The sequence below is a fragment of the Populus euphratica genome, unplaced genomic scaffold (genome assembly GCF_000495115.2).
Source record: "Populus euphratica unplaced genomic scaffold, PopEup_1.0 scaffold1.1, whole genome shotgun sequence".
Taxonomy (NCBI): Eukaryota; Viridiplantae; Streptophyta; class Magnoliopsida; order Malpighiales; family Salicaceae; genus Populus; species Populus euphratica.
The window spans coordinates 2,930,936-2,955,692 of NW_011499845.1; the positions used below are offsets into that span (position 1 = coordinate 2,930,936).

Below are 24,757 nucleotides of genomic sequence, written 5' to 3' on the forward strand. Positions count from 1 at the left end.
ATCTTAGGTTGGGTAATATATATAAGGGGAGAGCCTTAGAGCTCCGAATAACAGATGATATCATCAATCCCTTGGGTTGTGATTATATGAACCCGGTTGGAACGATCTTCTGATTTTGCAGACGGTACGCCCAGCATCTATCCCTCCTGTGACATCCGGTGAACGGAGGGACTCTTCCGTCATTCGACTCCACATTACACTCCTGTGACATCCGGTGAACGGAGGGACTCTTCCGTCATTCTACTCCACATCATACTCAGTCATTTAGATCATCCGCGTCACGAGATGTCTTCTAGACTCCACTGTGATTCGTCCGTTCAAGGTGGCGTCTAGAATCCTTGGTACAAAACCTTAAACAAGGAAACATTCGAGGGTTCCATGTAGCGTTTGTTGCTCCAGGTACCTACTCATATTATTTCCTATTACCTCACTTGAATTCTCTTGAAGTGCCCATCCTATAACAAATTAAACCCTCCCGGTTTAATAATTAGGGATAACCAACAAACCATTGTGACGCTTCCGTAGCCTGGAAGCTATTTCAGCTTTCAAGCCACTAAACCCAGTTTAAGTAGGCAGATAAAAAAAAATAGCACGCTATTCTTCCAATAAAATGGCGATTTAGTCATTTTTGTTGCACGTCTTAGGCCAATATTCCATGTAAAATTTGGATTTTAGAAGACCGACAACCTGAATGGCAGACAATGGCATGGGAGGAGAGGCATAAATATATGGTGATGTTTATAGCTTTGGCATTCTCCTATAAGAGATATTTTCCAGGAAGAGGCCGACGGATGGCATGTTTGAAGATGGTCTGGACCTTCACAACTTCGTTAAGATGGCTTTGCCTGGACAAGTGGAAAGAAGAGATCCTATACTTCTACGAGGAGGAGATTAAGAGGCGAGCATAATCATCAACAACCAAAACCACAACCACAACCACAAACGATTATGCAAGCAAGCAAATCGTGTGAGATTGCCTGACTTCAATATTTGAAATCGGGGTTGCTGTTATGTGGAAATGCCTTGGGAAAGAGAAGACATGGCAGATCCCTTGGTCAGAGTTGCTCCACACCAGGAGCAAGCATCCTTGGATAACATTGCTGGTATAATTGCAGCTGAGAGTCGTCCTGTTGTCAAGGGAAACGCCATCATCTACCATATAATTTTGAGAGAGTCGTCCTGTTGTCAAGGGAAACGCCATACCATATAATTTTGAGGTTTGCGTTCGCTGTAATCGACTGTCAAAGTGTTGATAATGGAACAAACAGATCAGTGTTATTGACAATTCACTTCCCACTGCAGAACTTCCTGTCTCTACACACACACACACACACACTAATAAGCAGCGCTCCTCTTTCAATATAGATACTTGTTGGCTGGCAGGTTCAAGATACTTATACTCCTGTTTATCACTGTAGGAATTATAGGACCTAGAGAACATAAATAAATGATAATTAATCTTCTAACCGATAAAATATCCCCTGCATGATTAATTCCGTAGCTTGCGTGAAAAATTAAAAGTTCTACGTACCTCAACAAAATTCTCTTCAGAAGCATTCTGACTCTGGAAAAGGGATACTCCCCTTTCGCTTTCCTTATTGTGGAGTTTACAGTATTGTCCAGACAGAGAACATACAGAAATACTGCTATTAAGCTCCATTAACAACTAAAAAAATCTTCTTCACTCCTATAATAAAAGAATGTCTACTGAAAAAAAAAGTTATTACTTTGCTTTACAAATCAGGTACAAACTTGCAGATTTGCCAAAGATATGAATACTATCCAAAAATCCATCCTTATATTTCTGATACACTAACATGATTCAAAAACAAGGGCTCTCTTGCAGAGTATTTACAGAACAGTTTGTTTTTTGGGTGCCAAAAAATTACCCTTCTTTGTGCAAAACAATCCATAGAAAGAATTAAGAACAAAATGCAAATGATCTCATGGCAGCCACAGAAGTGGTAGATGAGACCTAATTCCTGATCAGAAGAGGGGGATCTGCCTCTGTGCAGAAATACTCTAATAGGAAAAACCTTTCATCTCTATGCCAAAAACAAACCCTCCAGATAATCATCAACATAAGCTAAGCATGGCCAGTAATCAGTTCTAATTCGAACCAAGGTTGAAAGATCACTTACTTCCATTTGGAGAAGGAGATGGAACCTTGGTGGAAGAAATATCAATACAAGAAAGCAGCCCATGTTTCTTTTACTAGTATTTATTGAACTTCCACTCCCATCGTCTTCACCATAGGTAAGGTGAAGGGGACCTCTTTCTAAACCAGTAACTGATGTGGTGCTTTCAAGAAAGGAATCCGATGCAGAATCCTTCCATATGATGTTGCAGATTAATCCCCCATCCTTCACCATGTTAACAAGTGGTTCACCAATCACACTAACAATGAAGGGTGCCAGATACTGCTCAGTGGCCCTGATCAGAGAGTCTGCAGGAACTTCAAGTAGCTTGACTGATCGGGTTCCGCTGATTGCTGCAACACCCTTCTGCCCCTTTAATTGGAATGTCTCCCGCCCTATGTTGGAAGGAGCACCACACGCCTCCCAGAGAGCATTGAATAACTGGGAATAATAAGCAGGTATCTCATCCTCTGCAATGTCAGATGGGATAATAGCCTTGAGAAACATGTCCTCTATACCTACAGTGATACTTTGAAGTTGACCACGGATGACCTGACCATTTTCAGCATTTGCTTCAATGGAAACATCAACTAGACCAGGAGTTGGTTCCTGTGGTTCCAAATCAATTGTTACAGGAGCTCTGAAGCTTTCCTTTTCCCTGGCACCATTTTCTATGGGAACAATGTCTAGTGAAACACTCTGGCCAGAAATATCATCATTCCTGGGAGGTTCCCCAAGAAGACAAGGTATGCGATATGATGGGATAGATCCATATGGTGCCGAGGATGAAAATTTAAGGACAGTTGCATATATGGCAGGAAGACCATCTATTCCATCCAACTGACTAGTAGGTGAATTGTCTCCCCATATATGATTGAAAGGCTCAGATTCAAATCTCAAATGGCAGGATATTCTAACCTTCAACCCAGGCATGTGCCTAAAATCAGGAATACACGAGTAATGCCTCCTTAATATTTCTAAGATCTCCGAAATTTTTGAATCCATTACGCGTAACGGCTCTCGAGACTGATAGATTCTTTCATTTTCTGGGGCAGTGAGCAAATTTTCATTGCCATTCAGATCTCTTATGTCAACCAAAGGTTCACTATCCCTTATGCTCTCTAGATAACCAGCTTTAGCACTCCCATCACCCAAAGGTAACAAGGACAAGGACCAGGTTTGCTTAACAAGCAGTGGTTTTGTTCGCTCAATGTGAATGTAGGCTGCGATGTTCCTGGATTTCTTGAGATTCTGATAATGCTGTCGAGGAGAGTGAACATTGAAAAAAGAACTGGAATGTGAGGATGGAGAAATACCAAGTTGCTCCCCCAGGTTCAGTATGTCTCGAAGCTTCACTCCTGGTATACAGATCAGCATTCGCAGGTAGATCCTATAAAAAGCCACGGTTAAAGAAGAAAAGTCAATGACAACTGATTATAATAGGTAATTATCTCCGAACAGATCCATATAGTTAACAGAGCCAGATTTTGATTATTTTACATGGAAAGAGTCTGTCAAACTGAAACAACACTGAAATGCAAGCAATTTCTCCGGTCATACCTTGCATTGTCACGAACCTCCAAATCAGGGAAATATAGACATGTAAAAGCAAGAAGGCGAGATAACCCAAGGAACAATCTAGAGCTGTGGTGGTGCATCAGCATAGTTCGGCAAATGCCAAGAACTTTACTTCCCTGTGACCAAGTTTTCAGCCCTGTATCAGGGCCATGTTTCTCAACAAGAAAAACCATAAACTTGTCAAGTAGGTCCAACAATCCCCTGGGAGGTATTGTACTGTTCTCTGCAATTCTGTCAAATATTGGCAGGTAAGAAGACAAATTATAGTTTATTTTGACTTTTGGAAGCAGAAGCTCATCAACTTTCTGAAGCAAGCGCTCTCCCAGCCAGCGATGCTTTTGACAGCCTAGCAAGCGATCAGTGTAAGAAACAATGACAGGGACCAATCTCTGAAACTGCAATGTCATGTCCACTAGCATCCCCTAAACAGAAGAATGTCAGAAAAATCAACATTACAAAAGACAAAACAGCTTGTGGCCAAGCTCCATCCACCCCTCTTCTGAAACCACACCCCATAGACTCAAGAAATCAGGCAAGACACTTCACAATGTTCCTTGTAAATAGTGAGAAAAATGCTTTAAAAGATGGGAAATTTAGGCCCCGTCTGTTTCCACATTAAACAAGACCCAGGATATGAATTCCTTGTAAACTTTTCTGCATGCTTATTATTTCTATTGGGAAACAAACAGGCATTTAAAGTATTATAAAACCTAATCTACAAAAATCAACAATAACTAGCCTATATTCTTCAAGGTGATATGCTGCTCGGTGCAACAAGTTTATTCTTGCCCTTAGTTGCAAGCTGAACCTTCAAAATTGGGGTGGATATTGAAATATATCTCCTTTAATCCCACACATGTGGCAGGAATCTTGATAGTTATATCCAGGATAATAGAATGCATAGGAAAAGGAAGCTTACCAAAGCAGACGACAGAACATGCTTTTTGATGGAATTGAAAATTTAGAATTATAAATTTTAACGTTTATGGGACTAAACTACAAGTAAATAGCATTGTGTATTTACCTTTTCGTCCAGCATTTTATTTCCAAGTGTTTAATGTATAGCATAGCTTACAGGATATTACGGTGTGTAATCACCAATGAAAAACTCTTGCAACGTTTATAGAAATTCTTATCGGTCATTTTTCAAAGATGGCACTATAAACTTGGAATAGCAGCTCCAAAAAGGCAAGAACATGAAGCCAAGTTTTTCTCCTTTGTCATTCAGATTCCATGTTTTCAACAGTGGTTATTCCCACACAACAATCCTTCCACAACTTGTGGAATCGAATATGATCTAGCTACATGTAAAAACAGCATTCTATAAACATGCCTCTGAGAATGCAGTTCCCTATACTCTCTGATCCTCGACTCTGTTTAAAACGAGCACACCGAGCATAAGTCAGAAACATTTTTTCAGTTATAGTCCATTGTTTTTCCACGTCAAACTTCATAATATAAAGAATGAAGAAAGTTTTTAGCAAATGCTAAAGGAAGTCATACCAAATTCAAAGACAACTGACTTCGTAAATTATATTGTGATTCTGCTACATCTATTCAGATAAAGTAACAGATAGAATAATATTTCAGCAAAAAGAAGAATAAAATAAAGTACCTGCAAGGTATGGAAGATGGTAGAGTCCATGAGTGTTCTAGTGGTGGAAGGATCACTGTCAGAATGAGATGAGGCACCTATCAAGAACTTGTGAAATGCACGGAAAGCCACGGCAGTTTCTGTACTCCAAGGAGGCAACCATTTGAAAGCCGAAACAGAAACCAGACCATCTTCAAACAACTTAGCAGCAGATTTCCCAATACCCACCTCCTTACCGGAAAAACTCTCGAGTTTCAACCTATCAAGACATATAGAGTAGAAGGCAAGCAAATCCAGCTTCAACGCTTTCAATGAAAGTGGATCAAACACGGCTGGATAAAACCTCAGACCCAGCTCAAAAATTGACTTATATTTCCCAACCTCTCCACTGAACATCCATTTACTTAACAACCCCAACAACCAATGAAGAGCAAGCAATCTAAAAACCAAATAATGGTGTGTCTCTTTCGAAATCAACAACAATCGAGAAAAAATCTCCCCCTCTTGTCCATCAAACACATCCAGAAAATAAGAATACATCGTCAAAACAACATGACACGACAAAGGATCAAACGAATAAATCATCCAAAAAAACTGCACTTTCAACATCGACGCTTGCAAATCCAAAGCTACAGCCATAGGCATTACCATCCCTAAAAACTCCATCATCCCACTAGGTGTCAAAACCTGCGGAGACTCCAATAAAAACGCCATAGCTCTCCTCAACTCCTTATAATTCAACCCCACAACCGCCTCTTTACTCCCAATCAAATTCTCATCCCCACCAGACAAAACCCATTGCGGCACGTTGAACGGAACTAAAGGCACCGAAGTATTGAATATCGAAACATTCAACTTGGTATTGACAATATTAAAAACAACAGTAGTAAACAACAACAGGTAAGATTGGCAAGCATGACTTCTTTCATTCTGACACAAACTCCATAAATGCCCACCAATATTAGACAACAAGCACGGCCAACATTTCTCCAATTCCCGCAAACACTCGCACGCTATCGCGCGTGATTGCCTATCCATGCTGTGATTTGGCCTGTTAACGACCAACACTAGAAGCTCAACCAAACCCTCAATGAACCGCGGGTGAAATTTCTCGAGCGCGTTTACGGTTACGAAAATCGAAGTGGTGCTTACCATGAATTGTTCTTTTAAATAATACGAGATGGTTACGCCGTCGAGGGGTGATTGTATAACGGAGCGGAGAGATTCGAGGAGGCGATTGAGATGCGTTTCGTGGGTGAAAAACGTTTCGGAGAATTCTTCGAGGAGGAGAAGGAGAGGAAGCTTGAGAGGGAAGTCTTTTTTGAGGAGAGAAGTGAAGGCTTGGTCGAGGATAGATTGGAGTAGGTGTGGTGCAGTCCATTTGTCGTGGCGTGGACCGCCTTGTTGGAAATCCTCGATTAGGGATTCCCAGTCTTGAGAAGAGAGTGGCTTTGGAAGTGGTTTATCTGGTGGATTCATCGTGGTTTTAGACAAATGCTAAAACGGAATTATGAATTTGATTGATCTCTTCTCATGATCTGTGAAGTTGCAGAGGGGAAGAGGAAGAGGAAGAAGGGGGAAGCATCAGCCCTGTTATGGAATTTGAGGGATGTATGGGCCAATCAATGCCCCATGCTCCCTGCAGCTTGAAAGAAATCCAGACTTATTTGTCTAAGCTGTAGGGCCGGCCCAAATTCTTGTCCCTCTCGCCTGCGATTCACCGGGTGATCCGTCCATTTTTCTTTTATCATTATTAAAGTTTAACCTTTCCCTTTTTTCCATCTAGCTAGGTTTTGTTTGGGGATGCCAATTTCATATGATTGAATTAAATTTTATTCTATTTAATTTTTATATGATTTAATAGGGTGTGTGATGAGTTCACTCGATATGATTCCACTAAATTTCTTAATTTTTTTTAATTTCATAGAATTATATTTTTACTTTGTGATATATTGATTTTTATCTTATTATTAGTAAAGTTTCCTTATGTTTTTTGTTATGAATTTAAATTTTAAACTTTATTCCATGACTCATGGATGAAAATATTTTATTTTTTAAATTTATTTTTATTTTAATATATTTAAAAAATTAGTTCATGCTAGGTATTGGTAAATAAAGATAAAATGCTGGTCTAGAGATTAAAATATTACTATATTCCTATAAAAATAAAAAAATATGTTTAATTTTTTTAAAAAGTATATTTATTGAAAAGAATAATCTTGAATCCAAACAGGATTAGTTTAACTCTTTGAAAAATGCGAGGATATATATGATTTTTAATCTAATCTTGTCCGTAGGATTTGAGTGGTGGATATAGATATTTTATATCAGACTTGAACATAGCAAAATCTGACCCTGGCATTATCCATTTTCAAGCCGGATTGAATCCATGTCTGGATCTCGAGTCACCTGCTACGTGATCGACACGTGGAATTGGACTGGATTTGACTACAACCCTCAACTTTTAGACTGGATCTAGAAAATGGAAGGGACACGATATGAAAGTGACTGTTTTTGCAGATGTCTTGATTTTATGGGAGAACGAGGTGTGATGGGAAAAAAAAAAAATATCTGATAATACTGTCGGAAAACTTTATCTGAGAGAAACTGAAATTGTGATGTGATGTTTCAATTATAAATGCAATATTGAAAGGGGGGTAAAAGGGGTTTTGTAAGGCTTTGCCGCCCGGTACCGTACAATTAAATCACTGCCCCTCGCTGGTACATACTGTCGGTGAGATCACCTTTTTTGTTTTTTATATAAAAAATATCTAGCAATTACTAATATTTATATTAAAATATTAATTTTAAATATATTTGGATTGTTTTAATATAAATTTATTTGATGAGTAATCTAAATAAATTATAAAATATATTTTTTAATAAATTTAATGTCCAGGAGTTAAAATAAATAAATAAAATGATAAATAATAAGAAAATAACTGAATTTATATAGGTTAACTTTCACTAAAAAAATAAATTGAAACTAAATATAAAACTTAATCCTTAATAAATTTAATATCAAATAATATAGTGAAATAAAAAAATAATTTGAATCAACTCTTTAAAATAATAATTCAAATCATAAAATAAAGATAATTTTATAAAAATTTAATTAAAGCAAACTATAAAATTTAATTCTTAAGTAATTTAGAAAATCAATTAGAAAACTAGGAAAATATTCATGTTTATTAAGTTAATTTGTATTGTAAAACTAAAATACCCTCCTAAAAAAATGTGTTATAAAGTTTAATAAATAAATAAAAAACCTCAGAGGAAGGAAACAAACCACCACAGATACAGCAAAAACATTTTTTTTTAGTTTTTTTCTTTTTTTATTAATCCCATCCCATCAATACTTAATACTTTTTTTTTTTTTCAGGCCAGCCTGCAAGATAAAGGGGGCGAAAACTCTAGCGAACAATCCTTACACAAACACCGTATTCACACGTACACGTATGGTTCTAGTGATTTCGACAGGAGAGAGTGAGGGTGATTGTTGTTTTATTCAACTTGGTTTTTATAGAAAAAATAATTAAATTAATTTTATTTTTTAAAAAAAACCAAAATTAAGTTAAATAGACTGGTATTGATTTTGTTTAGGAAAAACTGGTTCAAATCAATTTGATTAGGTTTTTCCAATTTTAGCTTAATTTTTTTAGTTTTGACTCAGTTTTTTCCAGTTTAACTCAGTTTTTCCGGTTTGGTTCAGTTTTTCCGATTCTAGCTTGATTTTTTCTAATTTTTTCAGTTTGGATTCAGTTTGATTTTTTTATTTTTCAGTTATAAATCTGAAATCAAGCCGATTAATTTTTTAAAATTTTAATTGATTTTTTAATTTTTTTTTAATTTGATAAATTATTAAGTTTTTTTCTCACCTGTGATAAAGAGAGTTGTTGTCATAGTTTTAAAACTCGGCCCGGCCCAGCGGTTTGACCCGGGACCCGGCCGACCCGGGGCTGGAACCGGGCCGGGTTGATAAAAAAATAAGGTAAGCTATGACTCGGCGTGACCCGGCCGCCCTGGTAGGTTGACCCAGAAACCCGGACGACCTGGCAAAACCTGGTCAAAAACCCGGTGGTAACCCGTTGACTTTTGTTTATTTTTTATTAAAACGACGTCGTTTTGAATTTTTTTTAAAATAAAAATTGACCCGGCCGACCCGATCAAAACCCGGTGACCCAGTCAAAACCCGGAACCCGGGCCTTGGACCGAGTCAGCTATTGGGCCGGGTTTAAAAACTATGGTTGCTGTCTTCTAACAGGTTTCTACAGGCGATGTATTCAGAGTCATGTTAATGGAACGTATTTTATAAATCCTCAAGCATTAAATTAAAATCAATCTTAAGATTTTATTGTAAAACTAACTGCTCCATCTACGTTGCATGCTAAAATGAAAGCGAGCCCTTGATTTTATGCTCCATTTTGTGGCACAACTCCATGTGTTTTTTTAAATGATTTTCAATTTTTTTCTCTTAAAAATATTAAATTATCTTTTTATGATTTTAATATACAAATATTAAAAAAAACAAAAAGGATAAAATGAAGACAAACTTAGACTCGTTTCATTATTTACTGTCTATTATGGTAATGGTATGATATTCTTAATCTAAAAAGTAAATGTTTTTTGTGTCAAGGATATTTTAATCTTTTCACACTATATACTAGTTAGTGAATGATTGCTGGGGATATATTTTTATTTTTATTTTTTAAGTACAATAAACTAACTTGATTGTCCCTAAAATCATAAAATTATAAAATTATTAAAAAAAGAACATATATGTCCTTTTTACTTATTTATGTACAATAAATTAATAAGTATATTTCTGAAATACAAACAATATCAGCACTGGTACTTAGGGGCCTTTTGGTCTTCTTGTTTTTTATTTTAATCATAGAAAATCAAGGTGTTTTGGTCTTTTGATAACAGTTAAATATTAATTATTCTAAAAAAATTATTGTCACATGGGAATTGTTTATTATCTAAGTCTAAGTTTATGATATATTGTTTTTTATTTAAATTTTTATTTTTAGTAAATTTTATTTTATTTTCAATTCAATCATTTAAATAAAAAAATTATCACCATCTTCTAATTTATTTTTATTTTGATTTTTACCATTATTTTTTTTATTTTAAATGCTTTTCTGTGCTTGATCTTTGTTTATTTTTATTCTTTTATGTTTGATTTACTTTAGATTGAGCATTATAATTTTTTTATTTATGATAGTTTTGATATAATAATATGAATTACAAATTTAAAAATTTAAACTGAGTCAGTATTTTTTTTTGCTATAATTTTTTTTTGCTATATCATTTAATATTAATTTTTTATATAAAAAATAATTTGAGGTTCTTTTTAAAGAATTCACAAGTTATCTTGATTATATAATTAAAACTTTACAAGTAAACTCATGTTGAATTGCCTTTCATTACTTATATTTTTTTTTTATTTTTTTTAATTATATACTTTCAAAGGTTTTATTTCCAAGTTACCTTGTGTTTTTTAAAAAACTTATTTTTTAATTTATTTTCTAAATAAAATAAAATCCATTTATTAAAACACTATCGGACTTATAATATGATTTTTTTTTTCTGAAACACATCTGCGCGTCAAAATATAACTTTTTATATAAAAAAACTGCGAATCCGCTGCATAGCGACCGCTCATATCCAGTGGTAACTACCGCGGAAGCACCCAATCCATGTAAAATCCATTGAAGGTTTAAGAAAGAGGGGGGAAAATCCCAAAAGAGTTACAGTTCGAAATAGATAGACAGCACTCAGCAGAGCTTATCTTTCTGTTGTTCAACTTCCTGTTTGGCGATTTCTTTAAATTATCGTGGAAGTGAACCGATGACCGAAGAAGAAAACCCTAATTTTTAAATCAACCGATCGTGATATTGAAGACGGCTCAATCCGATTTTATTTTCGAAGCACGTTCTCTAGAGGTACGTTAATTAATTAGGGTTTTGTTTGTTTTTATTTTCTTAGATGAACAAATTACCTAGTTGATTTAATGTTTAGGGTATTTGTTAGGTTAGGAATTAATGTGGTTTGTCTGTTTGGCAGCGATTATTGAGTTTGATGAGATTGTAGCAATATGGCAAGCTATGCAGGGAAAGGAGAACCTTCTAATGGGACTATCTATATTAGTAATTTACCTGATGGGACCGATGACACTATGTTGGCTGGATATTTTGGCACTATTGGGTTGTTAAAGGTATGGAGTTTTGCCAGGTACTATTTTTTTTTCGTCTGCTTTTTAAGCATCTACCTGTACTATTTGCTTCCTTTTATGTCGAGGGATTTCTTAGTTTAATTCTTTTATTTACTTTGTATTCCTTGTTGTAATGAGTAGAAGGACAAGAGAACTGGTCGACCTAGGATATGGCTGTACCGTGACAAAATGACGAATGAGCCTAAGGGTGATGCCACAGTTACTTATGAGGATCCTCATGCCGCTCTAGCTGCTGTAGAGTGGTTTAACAACAAGGATTTTCGTGGTAATATTATTGGAGTATTTATAGCACAATCTAAGAGCAAAGATGATACTGTTTGTAACTCTGTGGATGATCCCAATGATTTTGGCGGGTTTAAGGAAAATGCCAAGGATTTGAATGAGGGTGGGGGGAGAGGTAGAGGACAGGACGATGCTCCAGGGAAAGCGTGGCAACAGGATGGAGACTGGTTGTGTCCGAATACAAGGTCTGTGATGTGATATTGGTGAGCAGCTCTTGCTCTTCTAGCTCTAGTCTGTTTTTTTTACACCTTCCTCTTTTCTTATGCAAATAACTTCTTATGCTTTATTGTTCAAGCAGTTGTTCCAATGTAAATTTTGCATTTCGTGGTGTGTGCAACCGTTGTGCAAGTGCTCGGCCTTCTGGTCTATCTGGCGGTGGTGCTGGAGCTGGAGGTCATGGGAGGGGACGCGGTGCCAATGACTCTGGTGTCCCTGGTCGGTCAGTTGGTGCTCCTACTGGACTTTTTGGTCCAAATGACTGGACCTGTCCAATGTAAGCCTCTGGTTGCCCGAGTTTCATAATTTGCATGCTTTGTTGTGCTGTTCAACTGCTAAATTTTGTGTCGCTTGCTATGCTAGTCTCTGTTTTTGAGCATACAGTATAATTTCCTCTGTATTTTCTTCTACTGCTGGACAAATTGATGGATGATGGTTGTGTAACTGTATCTCATAAAACAATCTGAATCACTGACCAATAAAGGGAGAAGATTGCGAGGCTAAATGAGTTCAGTAGAATGATAATGTTTTCAGTGAGATTCAGTTTTAAGGTGGATCCAAACTCAACATTGATGAGCATGAATACAATCTGGAAGGAGAAATACAATGGACTGCTTTATGATGTTTGATTTGATAAAATTTATTGGAGTGTAGCTCCCCATTTCTTATATAATCTATCTAAATAACAGGTGTTGAGCTTGGGACAAAGGGATTTATTCTGATGGCAGGACTGTGTTTAGAATGCTGAATTTTGTAGATAGATTTGTGCGCATGCATTCTGAAGTTTTGTGCTATTCAGTCAAGGATGTGTAGTTGATGAGGCCGTTATGTACTGGATTTATAATAAGTTTAGTTGGTAATATTGTGCTCATTGACCTGTACATTGTAAAACCATCTGCGGTGCTTTTAGCTTGAAGAAGGTATTTGGGTTTCCTTCGTTGGCAGTTGGTTGAGACCTTCAAATTCATATTGTAGGCAAGGTTTCTGAAATGCATGACTAAATATTCAGCCTCCTTTTTTTTGTGTTGCTTATGTTTCTCCTTTTCCTTTTGTATTTCAGGTGTGGCAATATCAACTGGGCAAAGCGCTTAAAGTGCAATGTTTGCAACACAAATAAACCTGGTCACGATGAGGGTGGTGTGAGGTGATATATGATAATTCATAGTCTCAAATACTCCTGATCCAGCATATATAGCTTGCGTGATATAGAACATTGTCAACTTTCTTTGCTAAAATCTGAAATTGGTGGTGCTGAAAACGTTTCCTTACACTTTCATCAGTTCTCCTTTTACAAGGGTGACTGTTTTATGAACTCAAAGACCTTGTAAGTAGCATATGGGTGAGTGGGTAAGCAATAACCGAGTCATAACAAACCTCAATCTTGTTTTATGTACCTTAGTTGAGTGGATAAGCAATAACTTAGTCATATTTGCTTTGTTATGTTGGGTGAACTCTCAGTTCTTAATGGTTATCTTCTTTCCTTGACTTCATGTTTTGCTATTTTTACATCTTGTAGAAACTATGCTAAAATTATGCCCATATCTATGCTCACAGAGGGGGACGAGGTGGTGGTTACAAAGAACTTGATGAAGAAGAATTAGAGGAAACCAAGAGACGAAGAAAAGAAGCTGAAGTAAGATATTCTTGCGGTGCTCTGACGTTGAGATTATTTAACACGTTCTTGTTTTATATTTTTCGCGTTCCAATAACAGGATGATGGAGAGCTATATGACGAGTTTGGCAATCTGAAGAAAAAATTTCGGGCCAAAACTCAACAAGCTGAAGCTGGAAAGGTGCTTCCAGGTGCTGGACGTGCAGGATGGGAGGTTGAGGAATTCGGTATTTGAGCATTATTTCATTCTTTAATTTTCTATTTGCAAAATAAGCATGTATTGAAATCAAGCACGTTGATCTTATAGGTCTGTACATGTTATTCATGAACAGGAGTTATATCCATCAGAGAATCAGATGGACAGTGGAGTATTAAAATTTTACTTTGACGAAGTTATCGGTGTTAACAAAATGATATATTGCCAGGTGTTGCTGATAAAGAGGGGAGAGAGAGAAGCAGAGAAAGAGGGAGGGATCGGGATGACAGGGAAAGCAGCAAGGCCAGAGATCGTGATGGCAGGGACAGGCGCCGTAGTCGTAGCAGGGAGAGGGATCGGGATCGAGATTATGAGTATGGTCGAAATAAAGAATATGGACGGGACAGGGACCGTGATCGGTACCGATACTGAGGATAGAAGTAAAGGTTCTCAGCTTTCATCCTTGGTTGCTTTGGCTGTCTACTTAGATGGGAAAGATGCCATCAGATATGAATTTTGGTTGCTGTCATTCGATATGAAGTTCGGTCTTGCATGGCATTTTTGTCTTATCCGGAATTTTAAAATCCCTGCTCCGATGTGACTTTATGGAGTTTTTCCCCGTACTGCAACCATCAAGAAACTAGGAACTGGGTCATCAGTGCTCTTGTTGTTAGATAGACTAGTTTGAAATTGTTTTAATGTCTTCTAAAGTTTAAAATCTGGCTGGTGTTAGTAAATCTTTTCCGCCCCTTGCATGGATGGGTGGATGGACCTGAAAGGTGGTGACAATGAAGACTATTGATCGTGCAAATCACGAGCTCAGCATCAATTACGAGTGATGGCATGTTAGCAAGATCGATCATGTTTTTTGCAAATGGCTCCTCGTGTACTGTGTTTGGTTATTGAACGACAATATGATTTTTTCTGTCGTTTGGATCGCCAAAGCTCAAAATTATCCCTGTAGTGGTGTAGCCGCCAAAGCCACATTTATTGGCGAGAGAAAAATCGGCGTGGCTTAAAACGACGCCTTTTAGCTGTCTGTCTTCTATTGTAGTAAACAGTGAACACAGTTATGCGACTGATTTATGGTCCTGGTGGGTTACAGGATTAAGTTCAAAAGTGCTTTCGGCATCATTTATCATTTGGTTTCGAGCTTCTATAGAACTTCCATTGTGTTTGATTTGATGACAACCATTGTCATTCTCAAACGAATTTAAGGAAAGAGATGCTATAGAGGAGGCTACCTTTGTCTAACGTAACAGCCACCGAACTGTTCGTTTCTACTCTAAGAGCGTGGACTTTCAATTGCCCAAGATCTCCGATGTTTCAAGATCCTCGAACTTTGACGGTACTTGCCTAACCTAACGCCCACCATCACCCAGCACGGGGACGGTATCAAAATAAAATCTCCCCGTGAAATTTTTCTCATGACTCTACAAGGTCCAAATCCCTACAAAATTTTGTTATACAGACGGTTCTAGCACCCCACTTCACTATCTGGTAATTCCTCTTCTTTTTACACCCACCCTTTATTTTTTTGTGTACATGGCTTTAGCGCCTTGCCTCAATATGTTCTTCTTTAGGGTTTTTACATCCCCTCTTTCGTTTTATTTTCGGTCAATAATCATTCCATGTAGTATAATTATTTAAGATAGCAAATTGAGAGCCCCCTCTGGTCGGATGCAAATTCTACAAGCAGCTTATCCACAAATAGCTAGTCACGTGACATAGGAGTGGTGCTGCTGTGCGTTTCATTTTCCTTTGTTCATGTGAAATATTATTAGTAGCAGTGGGTCAGAAGTCTCTGCTGGGCCCCTTATTCACATGTCCCGAAAGTGTAAAAACTCCCGTGGGGACGTATGCCAAAGCCAAGCCGAAGCCAATATAATAGAAAAGAACATTTCATACGTGTGTGTGAGTGGGTGAGACAAGGGATATATAATACAATAATAGAAATCTTCTTGGAGACAAAATTGCCTGTCATCGCTTTCGTTCGGCGTACCAATGTGGTGTTTCTTTTTAGCTTCTACTGCCAACTTGTATTTTGTTAGCTTCATATATTTATTGTTATTTCTTTTATCAAATTATTCGACATAGTGAACTCATGATCGAAGGCAGTTGGTGGAAAGAATTTATATTTTGTTTTCTTTGGAATTCTTATTATTTTTATTATAGAAAAATAATTATTCTTTTTAATTTGAGATAAGTCATATTTATGTCCATTTTTACCGAGTGATTGAACACTCACTGGAACTGTTTTTTTTTTTTTTTTTGCCCTTTCTATTTTATCATAAAAGGCACTTTCTACTGCATGCGTCACAGATCACAATTCTGTTCACAACTACTAGTCAGAGTGAAAAACCAACGGTAATGTCAAATGGAGCTTTAAATTACTGCGGTATTTATCAACCGTGATGATGCTTCTTGGGGGTATTATGAGATAACTGTATCCTTTATATAGCGTGTATGATTTTTCTTGTCTGCTGTCATCATATATCCTTAGAGCATTTCTCACTATCAGGCAAACATAAGTTTCTTGGTTACATTCGATGCAAAGAAGCAATGCCACAGCCCTGTGATCTTGCAATTAATGTTAATGGTCAACAAACATTCTTTATCAATCAGGTACTACTGCTAGTTTCCTTTCTTCTTTGAAACTTCAGGGAAGATTTTCTGATTGATCTAGTTCTGATTGTTTATAGTTCATTCTTGCAGAAAGTTCTATCAGCATATTCAGAAAAGCTAAAGAAGATCGTCAGGAGAGAAAAGAGAAAATCCCACATTAAGGATTCAATTATTGAAATTGATGACTTCCCCGGAGGCCCAGATGGGTTTGAGCTGGTTTCAAGATTCTGTTACAATCATGGCGAAATCAAAATCACAGTTTCAAATGTGGCTCTTCTCCATTCCTGTGCAGTATTTCTTGGCATGACTGAGAATGTATCCACGAGCAATCTCTTGAAACAGACAGAGACATTTCTTGATGGAATGATTTACTGGTCTTGGCAAGATACAGTTTCCTGTCTCAAAAGCTGTGAGTTATTCTTTACAAATGCGGATTCATCTGGGCTTGTAGAAAAGCTCATTTTTTCACTATTGGGAAAGATTGCACATAATACAGATATTGCAACTCTTGCTGCTTCCTCTTCTTCATCTTCATCATCTCCTGAAACTGCATCTAGGTTCAGGTTTTCTTCCCCGTCTAAAACCACTCCTGAGTCAACTAAGCCACGTTCATCGAGCAAAAAATGGTGGTTTGATGATTTGATCATATTACCTCCAATGATTATTGAAAAGGTAATAAAAAATATGGGGGCTTATGGAACTGACAACGATAGCTTAATCCTCACAAAATCCCTACTCCATTTCCTGAAAATGGCAGTACTTCAATGCAAACGTGGAGCAAAAAGAGCTGCTCTGTATTCAAGATCAGCCTATGCTGGTCTTGCAGACACTGCTGTCCACGGGGTGATTTCTATGAGCTGTTCATTTTCTTGCAGAGGCCTGTTTTCAGTATTGAGGATTGTGTCTGGATTTGGTCTGAGCAAAGATTGCAGAGCTAAGCTGGAGATGTTGATTGGTGGGGTGCTTGACCAAGCAACATTGGATGACTTGCTTGTCTCTGGCCGTGATAGAGGTGTTTTTGATGTTAATCTGGTATTGAGATTGACGAGAATATTTGTTCATAGCGATTTGCTGTCCTCACAGAAGTTGAAGAAGGTTGGCACATTGATTGATAAGTACTTGTGTGAAATATCTCCCGATCAAAACCTTAAGACCTCAAAAGTCCTAGGAGTTGCAGAAAGTTTACCAGATTCCGCAAGAGATAGCTTTGATGGGGTCTACAAAGCCATTGATATCTACCTTGAGGCAAGTATTGCAAACCCTCATTTCCTCTTTCTTTTTTGTTTCTTTCTTATCCATGATGGCCAAATTATTGATGGTTCTGGATAAAGAAGAGAAAAATCAGTAAGAGTTAAACAACAAAGACAAATTTAACAGACAAGACAAAATCACCAACCAATATTTAATTTTTCTTCTTCTTAGTTTAATTTAATTATAGCTATTGCCTTTCTTTTAAGTTTCTTTCCCTTTAGCTGATCAGCCGGAGAGAACCACGGCATTTACCCTCTCTTCAACATTGAAAAATGAATCTGATAACTTGTCATTTCTAGCCAGGCCCAGGTACCATTGTGCCGGTATTTATATATTTTGTTTAATAAAATGTAAGATATATTTATATATATATATATATATATATATGTTATTTTATTAATCTAGGATTGCTTGATAATTTTTATAAAAAAAATTAAAAAAATAGTATATTTTTTACTCAACCGTTATTAAAAAAACATGGTTTTATTATTAATTACTATTATTAATAGTGATTTTAAACACTCACTATTAATAGTTGTATTAAACAACATAATCCACCCTAAAAATTTCCATAAAATAAAATCTAAATCACTATAATTAAAGACCAAACAAGGACATAACTTACCACACCTCAAACCTATAGTCGAAAGAGTTTTAACATTATTTTTATTTATTAATTATAATTTCAAATCAATACTTATGGTTTTTAAACATTATTTTTATTTATGTGTATTTTTTAAATTTTTAATAGATAATTTGAAATTTTAAACAATTTCTTTAAATGTTTATTTGTTAATTAACAATATTAAATTATGCTTACAAAAACATAACTTACAACATCTCAAACTTATAATCAAAATACGAGTAATTTTAATATCATTTTTATTTATTAAGTATAATCTCAAATTAATGCTTATGTTTTTTAAACCTTGTTTTTATTTATATGTATTTTTTAAGTTATTAATGGATAATTTAAAATTTTAAACAACTTATTCACATGTTTATTTGTTATTTGTTAATTAATGATGTTAAATCATGCTTATATATAAACTAAGTATAAAAATGAATAATATGTAAGAGAACTTTAAAATTAATATGAAAATTAACAAAAATAATATTATAAAAGTAATAATAATAAAATTAACTCTTAACTAGAAAAATACAAAAAAAAAAAGATACAACAATTAATAATCAATTCAAATATATATATAAAACTAATACAAAAATTAGATTCTAGGATTTTCTCTTCTTCTTTCAGGAGCGGTGACTATGAAAAAAAATATTATAAATGCTTTGTAAAAACAATTTAGAATCGCAATTTTATTATGGAATCCCAATTATAAAACATAGTTGTTAAAGAACCCTTATTGAAAATAACAATTGTATCAATACCACAATTATAAATTATAATATTTATTTAAACTGTTATTGTAGGTAGTGATTTTTCAACAATTACGATTTTCAACAATGATTCTTTATAAAATAACTAATTTTTCCAAAACTTTATTAACTTTATTGAAACTATGTTAGTTTTTATATATATAGCCAGACCGGGTGCAATGAACAATATCTGCAATGAAAGAAACATCTTACCTACCAGAAAGAATATAATAACACTCCATTAATTATTTCTGAGAAGGGATTTTTAACCAGTGGCTAAACGTGTTCTTTTCCATGATATGGACCTATGGATGTCCAATCCAACATCAATGGATGCTAACTACTGATTTATGGCCCGGCCGACCACATATAAGTTTGTGCATCTTCTTCCTTTTTACCTCTGAATCTTTTGTTTCTTTTCCATTTCAAAGTCCGTGACACTCACGGCAACTCATTCTGCTACCACCACCGTCATTTGTCATCTATTTAAACAGACAAAAACCTGCAGAGATTCTTCAAATAATGCATGCAAAGGGCCATGCTGTTCATAGTCTAACGTTCAGGAAAGTAGAAATGTTTGCCTGGATCATTACGGAACACAAGTTCCTTACTTTATGCCAAATATATGAGGTAGAATGTGTGCATTGAACCTGATATGGCCTCCTAATTTGCTTGCTTGTCCACAGAGTTTCTTACTATTCTTTTACTTCAAAGCTTTGTTGGCTAAGAAATAATCCCAATAATCTGTTTTCAGTATTAGTGATGCTAATTGTACAGAAAAATTCCTTGCAAAATATTCTCTAAAATATCCCCCTCCATTTAATGAGAGAGTGAGAGAGTCCCAGTACTAAGAAGCCTCACAAATCTAATGTTGAAATTCTTTGAAAAATGACTTCCGTAAAATTAACATTGTAAAGGTATAAATTAGATTTTCCAATCGTATAATTATCAATCTTCAATGCATTCTATTTGTGGATATTTGCAGTCTCACCCAACACTCCCATTTGAGGAGCGATCAAGATTATGCAGATGCCTTAACTACGAGAAGATGAGTCTTGAAGCATGCAAAGACCTTGCCAAGAATCCAAGAATCCCTCCAGATATTGCAGTTCAAGCACTCAAGCTACAACATTCTAAAATATCAAAAGGTGAGTACTCTGTCCGTGTCAAAGTCTTGAAGGGACCAAGCATGATCAATTCCTCCGGGATGGTCTTATACAATGGCAATGTTGAGAGTCTTTCACCGGAGAACCAAGACACGAGAATGAACATGCAATGGGGGGTCATGGAGTTGGAGAAGGCATGCAGGGAGATGAAGCGTCGGGTGCCAAAGTTGGTTGGTCATGATGTCAATATCATGAGGGGTACTACACCTTATTATAGCAGATCGCCTTTGCCTAAACTCTGTTAAACTTCTCCTTTTCTCTCACAAAATTTATATCTAGTCCTTTGCGTTTTTTTCTGGTGAAAGTAAGACGAAGGATACATGTATATCATGCGCCGATATCAATTAAAGACTCTAATCCCTCTCATAAAATCTAAGCTTGAGGGATTTTTTGTGAATATTTAGTGATTATAGTAAAGTTTTGTATTGTTAATGCTATTGATATTCCACGCAACTGCAATTTATATTCCAGGTTCTTGGATCACAGTCCCAGATAGACTAGTTGTCCAGTCACCGAGTTGTACCTGGCTAAATTTTTATGAAAGGAAGTTGCTAAGTACCATGAACCTCAAGAGAAGCTGGAAATTTATTGTGTTTGATTATTGGAGTAACTGCAGCTCTTACCACACACACACACAACCCATCAGCTGGTTTTGGTTTTTGGGTCATGGTAGGGTGTAGTTTTAACCCATACAAGGGAATTCATAGGTTACACAACACAGAAAAAAGGCTTCTCGACATGGAAACAGGCGAGTGTCTTCCCTTTCTGGCATTTGATTTGATTTGATTCGCTCTTGGATGTCCTTATCGATACATTCCCTGCACGGTAAGGTCACAAGATAATAATAAAAAAAAGAGTTTTATTTCTTTATTTTGGTAATTATGGAAAGATGAATACAATCAGAGACCTCCCCCCAGTGCTAGTTTCTGGCACTAGTCGGATGGTTTTCAAAAACAGTTGGCTTAGCAAGTTCCTGGTGGCGGCTCGTCGTTCTATATATTTTACCATTTTATTTATTTATTTTTTGGTTGGTTATCTGGAGGGGTTTGTTTCTCCTATCCATTCACCCGAGCACATATTTTGCATATTACTAGTATTTTTACATGCAATTCGGCAGCAGGCAAATAATAATTTTTATTTTAAATATAAAAAAATATTAAAAATATTTAGTAGTTACGTCATATCTAAGTCTCATGAGATATGACTCATGAGTTTGGCAATAAATTAAGCTATGAAAAACATGCTTAATCAGATAAATAACAAATAAAAAAAATATTTGTATACTTTAGTTATTAGAAAAAAAAAACATGAAAAATAAACAACTAACGGTAATTCATTTATTATCTATGTTCATGCGTCCTATTATATTAAATAAAATATGACTGTACATGTACATCTAGTAAGACAATAAATAACAAGATTTGTTCAAGAAAGCTTCACACAGGTCGTCGTAATCACATAAGCACAACTCACTCTCTAACAAAACATAAAAAAAAATAAAAATTCTTATTATAATTGATAATAAAATATTTTTTAATTTAATATAATTTGCACCAATTATTTAGCTTTTGGTATAATATTTGCAAAACATATCGTGAATATTGGGGATCCCGTGCTTAGATCTGGGATTAACACGCACCGACATAGGGAACAAAGCACCTAATCAAGATCGTCCCGCAACTTCCCATGACCAAAATAAAAATAAAAATTCCTGCAGCCAGTAGGAGCAGTTTAGGGTGACGTTTTGAAAATAAAAATAAAAATAAAAACATAACTATTTATTTTGGATTTTTCATTGGAAAAAAAAAAAAACTAACAACCACTGTCACAACTTTTAAAAGGGATTTTTTTTTTTTTTAAGAAATGATAACAGATAAACTTCTGTATCGTTGCGTAATTGCATGCTCACAAGCTACCAGAACCAAAAAAAAGGTTTAATCATGGATTAATATTTATTTAACTCTGACCTGACTTGAGCTGGTTTTTTTTTTATTATAAACTTTAATATTTCTTTTAATTAATAAAAGTTCAGTTATAATTATACCATCAACAATTCTATGAATTTAAAAATATTATAAAATTTTAATATTAGTATATTAAAATTAAAAAAACATGTATAAGAATTAATTAAAAACTATTTTTTAAAAAAATAATAAAATTAAATCAATACCTCAAACAAAAACATAAAAGCATTGAACCAGTCTATGCTTAGCTTATAAGTTGAACACGGACCATCTAATTCTGGTCTGTTACAGTGTTCCAAAAACATGACTGAATAAATAAATAAATAAAACACATCAATTGATTAAGATAATTGACAACTTTTTTACAGTGGAAGAATAGTCAGTTTGACGTCTTCAAAATGATATCCAATCCTACATGGACACGCACACACATAATTTTGCTAATATCAAAATTGGGATGACCACCTTAATTGGACCGAAGAAGCAGAAGATTATTATTATGGTGCTTTCCAAATAATATACGAAATTTCCACACACACGCTAATAAAAGTTCTAAGCAAATTCAATACCGTCAATTCCTAGTATATTTGGGCTTATATATTTAGAATTATGATAATAATAATGATTTAAAATTTTTTTTTTTTTTAAAAAATTATTTCTGAATTTTAAAAAAATAAAGAGGACACTACTTTTCCAAGCAACTAAATGATCATTACTTATTTACAACTCATACTTTGTATTCCTTAATTATATTTAATTTTAATACAACTCTCCCTTTTAATGATTTATTACTTGATTCCTATCTCACACTTCCTCTTTTGTTTTTTGTTTTTTTGTTTTTCCTTTTCTTAATTAGATGCGTACCCTTTTGTTTAATCTTTTAAAACAAAACACGCAGAAAACGACAAGTCGACAACCCTTGCTTACAAATCACAAATTCAAAAAGATCCCCGGGACAAGACCGTAATTTAGGGTTTTGATTTATTATTATATTGTCCGGGTCTATCTTTCTTTCAATTGTACCTGTTGTGCACCGCGTCAAGAGTAAAAGAAGGAGCGTGCAGCGACCTCGTCAACTACCTGCGGCGGCACCTGCCCCCGTCTTTTATTCCTCTACCGTCCTTGCCGTATACATAATAGAATCACAGCCACCATTTCTCACCGGTGCTTATTTTTTCTATTCCATTCTTCTCATCAACAATGTTTCTGACTGAGAAACCCAATTATCCCTCCTTCTTCGATTCTTTTAACAAACATAAGAAGAAGAAGAAGGAGGAATTCGATCTTATCTCTCACTCCTTCGACGAATCCATTCTTCGTCGCCTCAATGCTTTATGTAATTCCCACTCTTCTGTTACTATCAATTTCTCCTGGCTCTCCTCGGCCCTCGCTTTTCTCTCCTTCACACATAACCAAGCCATAACCCTACTTTCCAACCCCAAGCTCACCGATTCCTTGAATTTTTACTTGGACGACAGTGTCAAGCTCCTCGATATCTGCAACTCCATCTTTTCGGAGATTGAACGCTTACGCCATCGCCGGCTTCTCCTCAAATTTGCTCTTCACCTATTTAACAACAACAGTGAAGATGCAGAGAAGCTAAGAAGAGCTAGGGCTTCGCTGACTGATTGGGATAATAATCTCAAGGGACCCAGATATGATAGCAGCAAGAATTTGGAGCATCTGGTGATAGATTTGGCTTTCATGCTTAAGGAGGTTCCACGTGGAAAGATCTCATCCGATGAAAGGATTGTCCGCCGCACGATCCACTCCGTTGGGTTGGTAACGGTGTTCGTCGCGGGAGTTGTGGTCGCGGCGTTGCGTGGATCGACGGAGTTAGGTGTTGCCGTTGGAGCGCCGTCCGAGTTTTTGTGGTCTGACTCGTTCAATCTTCTCAACTCAGCGATCTCGGCCGAGCTGACTCGGCCGGGCAAAAAGAGGCATCTGCTCGAGGAGCTAGATGACGTGGAAGCACGTCTCGGGAAAGTGATCGGCGTGATGGATGACGCAGGCGGAGAAAAAGGGGAGAGCCTAAACGGTGCCGTTAAGGAGCTGGAAAGGGCAACGGAGACATTAGGAGAGGGACTGGAGAGGTTGAGTAACGGCGTGAATGAAGTGTTCAATACGGTTATGAGCAGTAGAAAGGAGATGCTGGTGAGAATGAGAGTGGGTCAACAAAAGCAACAGACAAAGTAATGCTAAAAAGCTGAGGAAGCCCGCCTGATAAGAATACATAGAAAGAAAGCATGTTTTATTTTAGTGACAAAAAAGTACAGCGTGCGCGTGCTCTTGCTTGCTTTATAATCTTGTCTTTGTAAATGTGCACTGCTAATGAAAGAGTATTATTGCTAATTGGAATTTGATCAAGCAAAGCTTCTATCAATAATGCTTGTTGTCATATCACGCGATACTGGATAAAGATTCTGCCGCCGCAAGCCTTTCTAGAGTTTGAAATCTTAAAGCTTTTGTCGATCATTTCGATGGATCATCACTCGTGATATAATTTCACCAATTCAA

At 36.0% G+C, this 24,757-nt stretch overlaps 4 protein-coding genes across 6 annotated transcripts; 3 read left to right on the forward strand and 1 right to left on the reverse strand.

Annotated features, from left to right (window-relative positions):
- Positions 1–1,486: 1,486 nt before the first annotated feature.
- On the reverse strand, positions 1,487–6,996 carry LOC105120464 (AP-5 complex subunit beta-like protein). The gene is made up of 3 exons (XM_011018666.1): positions 5,332–6,996; positions 3,699–4,138; positions 1,487–3,528 (listed from the first exon to the last, which is right to left on the reverse strand). Exons 1-3 carry the CDS (start codon positions 6,787–6,789, stop codon positions 2,046–2,048), a joined length of 3,381 nt encoding a protein of 1,126 aa, XP_011016968.1. The 5' UTR covers positions 6,790–6,996; the 3' UTR covers positions 1,487–2,045.
- A 3,913-nt stretch (positions 6,997–10,909) lies between these two features.
- LOC105120473 (transcription initiation factor TFIID subunit 15-like) lies at positions 10,910–14,787 on the forward strand. 3 transcript variants are annotated; one of them, XM_011018695.1, is made up of 8 exons: positions 10,910–11,258; positions 11,380–11,530; positions 11,669–12,015; positions 12,129–12,323; positions 13,107–13,190; positions 13,601–13,679; positions 13,759–13,885; positions 13,966–14,077. In XM_011018695.1, exons 2-8 carry the CDS (start codon positions 11,411–11,413, stop codon positions 14,031–14,033), a joined length of 1,020 nt encoding a protein of 339 aa, XP_011016997.1. In that variant the 5' UTR covers positions 10,910–11,258; positions 11,380–11,410; the 3' UTR covers positions 14,034–14,077. The 3 variants fall into 3 exon arrangements, with proteins under 3 accessions (XP_011016997.1, XP_011016980.1, XP_011016988.1); XM_011018678.1 differs by lacking the exon at positions 13,966–14,077 and adding an exon at positions 14,084–14,787 and having other exon boundaries at positions 10,912–11,258; XM_011018686.1 differs by lacking the exons at positions 10,910–11,258; positions 13,966–14,077 and adding an exon at positions 14,084–14,784 and having other exon boundaries at positions 11,457–11,547.
- A 1,347-nt stretch (positions 14,788–16,134) lies between these two features.
- LOC105120489 (BTB/POZ domain-containing protein At1g50280) lies at positions 16,135–20,735 on the forward strand. Its single transcript, XM_011018709.1, has 3 exons — positions 16,135–16,479; positions 16,570–17,724; positions 20,096–20,735. Exons 1-3 carry the CDS (start codon positions 16,321–16,323, stop codon positions 20,519–20,521), a joined length of 1,740 nt encoding a protein of 579 aa, XP_011017011.1. The 5' UTR covers positions 16,135–16,320; the 3' UTR covers positions 20,522–20,735.
- A 2,425-nt stretch (positions 20,736–23,160) lies between these two features.
- Positions 23,161–24,623, forward strand: LOC105120496 (UPF0496 protein 4-like). Its single transcript, XM_011018722.1, has one exon. It carries the CDS (start codon positions 23,441–23,443, stop codon positions 24,434–24,436), a length of 996 nt encoding a protein of 331 aa, XP_011017024.1. The 5' UTR covers positions 23,161–23,440; the 3' UTR covers positions 24,437–24,623.
- The last annotated feature ends 134 nt before the right edge of the window (positions 24,624–24,757 follow it).

Coding starts and splice junctions, on each gene's coding strand:
- LOC105120464 (XM_011018666.1), bottom strand. CDS start 6,789: ATGAATCCACCAGATAAACCACTTCCAAAGCCACTCTCTTCTCAAGAC. Junction 4,139..5,331: donor CCATCTTCCATACCTTGCAG/GTACTTTATTTT, acceptor TCTTCTGTTTAG/GGGATGCTAGTGGACATGAC. Junction 3,529..3,698: donor GAGGTTCGTGACAATGCAAG/GTATGACCGGAG, acceptor GGCTTTTTATAG/GATCTACCTGCGAATGCTGA.
- LOC105120473 (XM_011018678.1), top strand. CDS start 11,411: ATGGCAAGCTATGCAGGGAAAGGAGAACCTTCTAATGGGACTATCTAT. Junction 11,531..11,668: donor GCACTATTGGGTTGTTAAAG/GTATGGAGTTTT, acceptor TGTAATGAGTAG/AAGGACAAGAGAACTGGTCG. Junction 12,016..12,128: donor TGGTTGTGTCCGAATACAAG/GTCTGTGATGTG, acceptor TTGTTCAAGCAG/TTGTTCCAATGTAAATTTTG.
- LOC105120489 (XM_011018709.1), top strand. CDS start 16,321: ATGATTTTTCTTGTCTGCTGTCATCATATATCCTTAGAGCATTTCTCA. Junction 16,480..16,569: donor AAACATTCTTTATCAATCAG/GTACTACTGCTA, acceptor TCATTCTTGCAG/AAAGTTCTATCAGCATATTC. Junction 17,725..20,095: donor CCATTGATATCTACCTTGAG/GCAAGTATTGCA, acceptor GGATATTTGCAG/TCTCACCCAACACTCCCATT.
- LOC105120496 (XM_011018722.1), top strand. CDS start 23,441: ATGTTTCTGACTGAGAAACCCAATTATCCCTCCTTCTTCGATTCTTTT.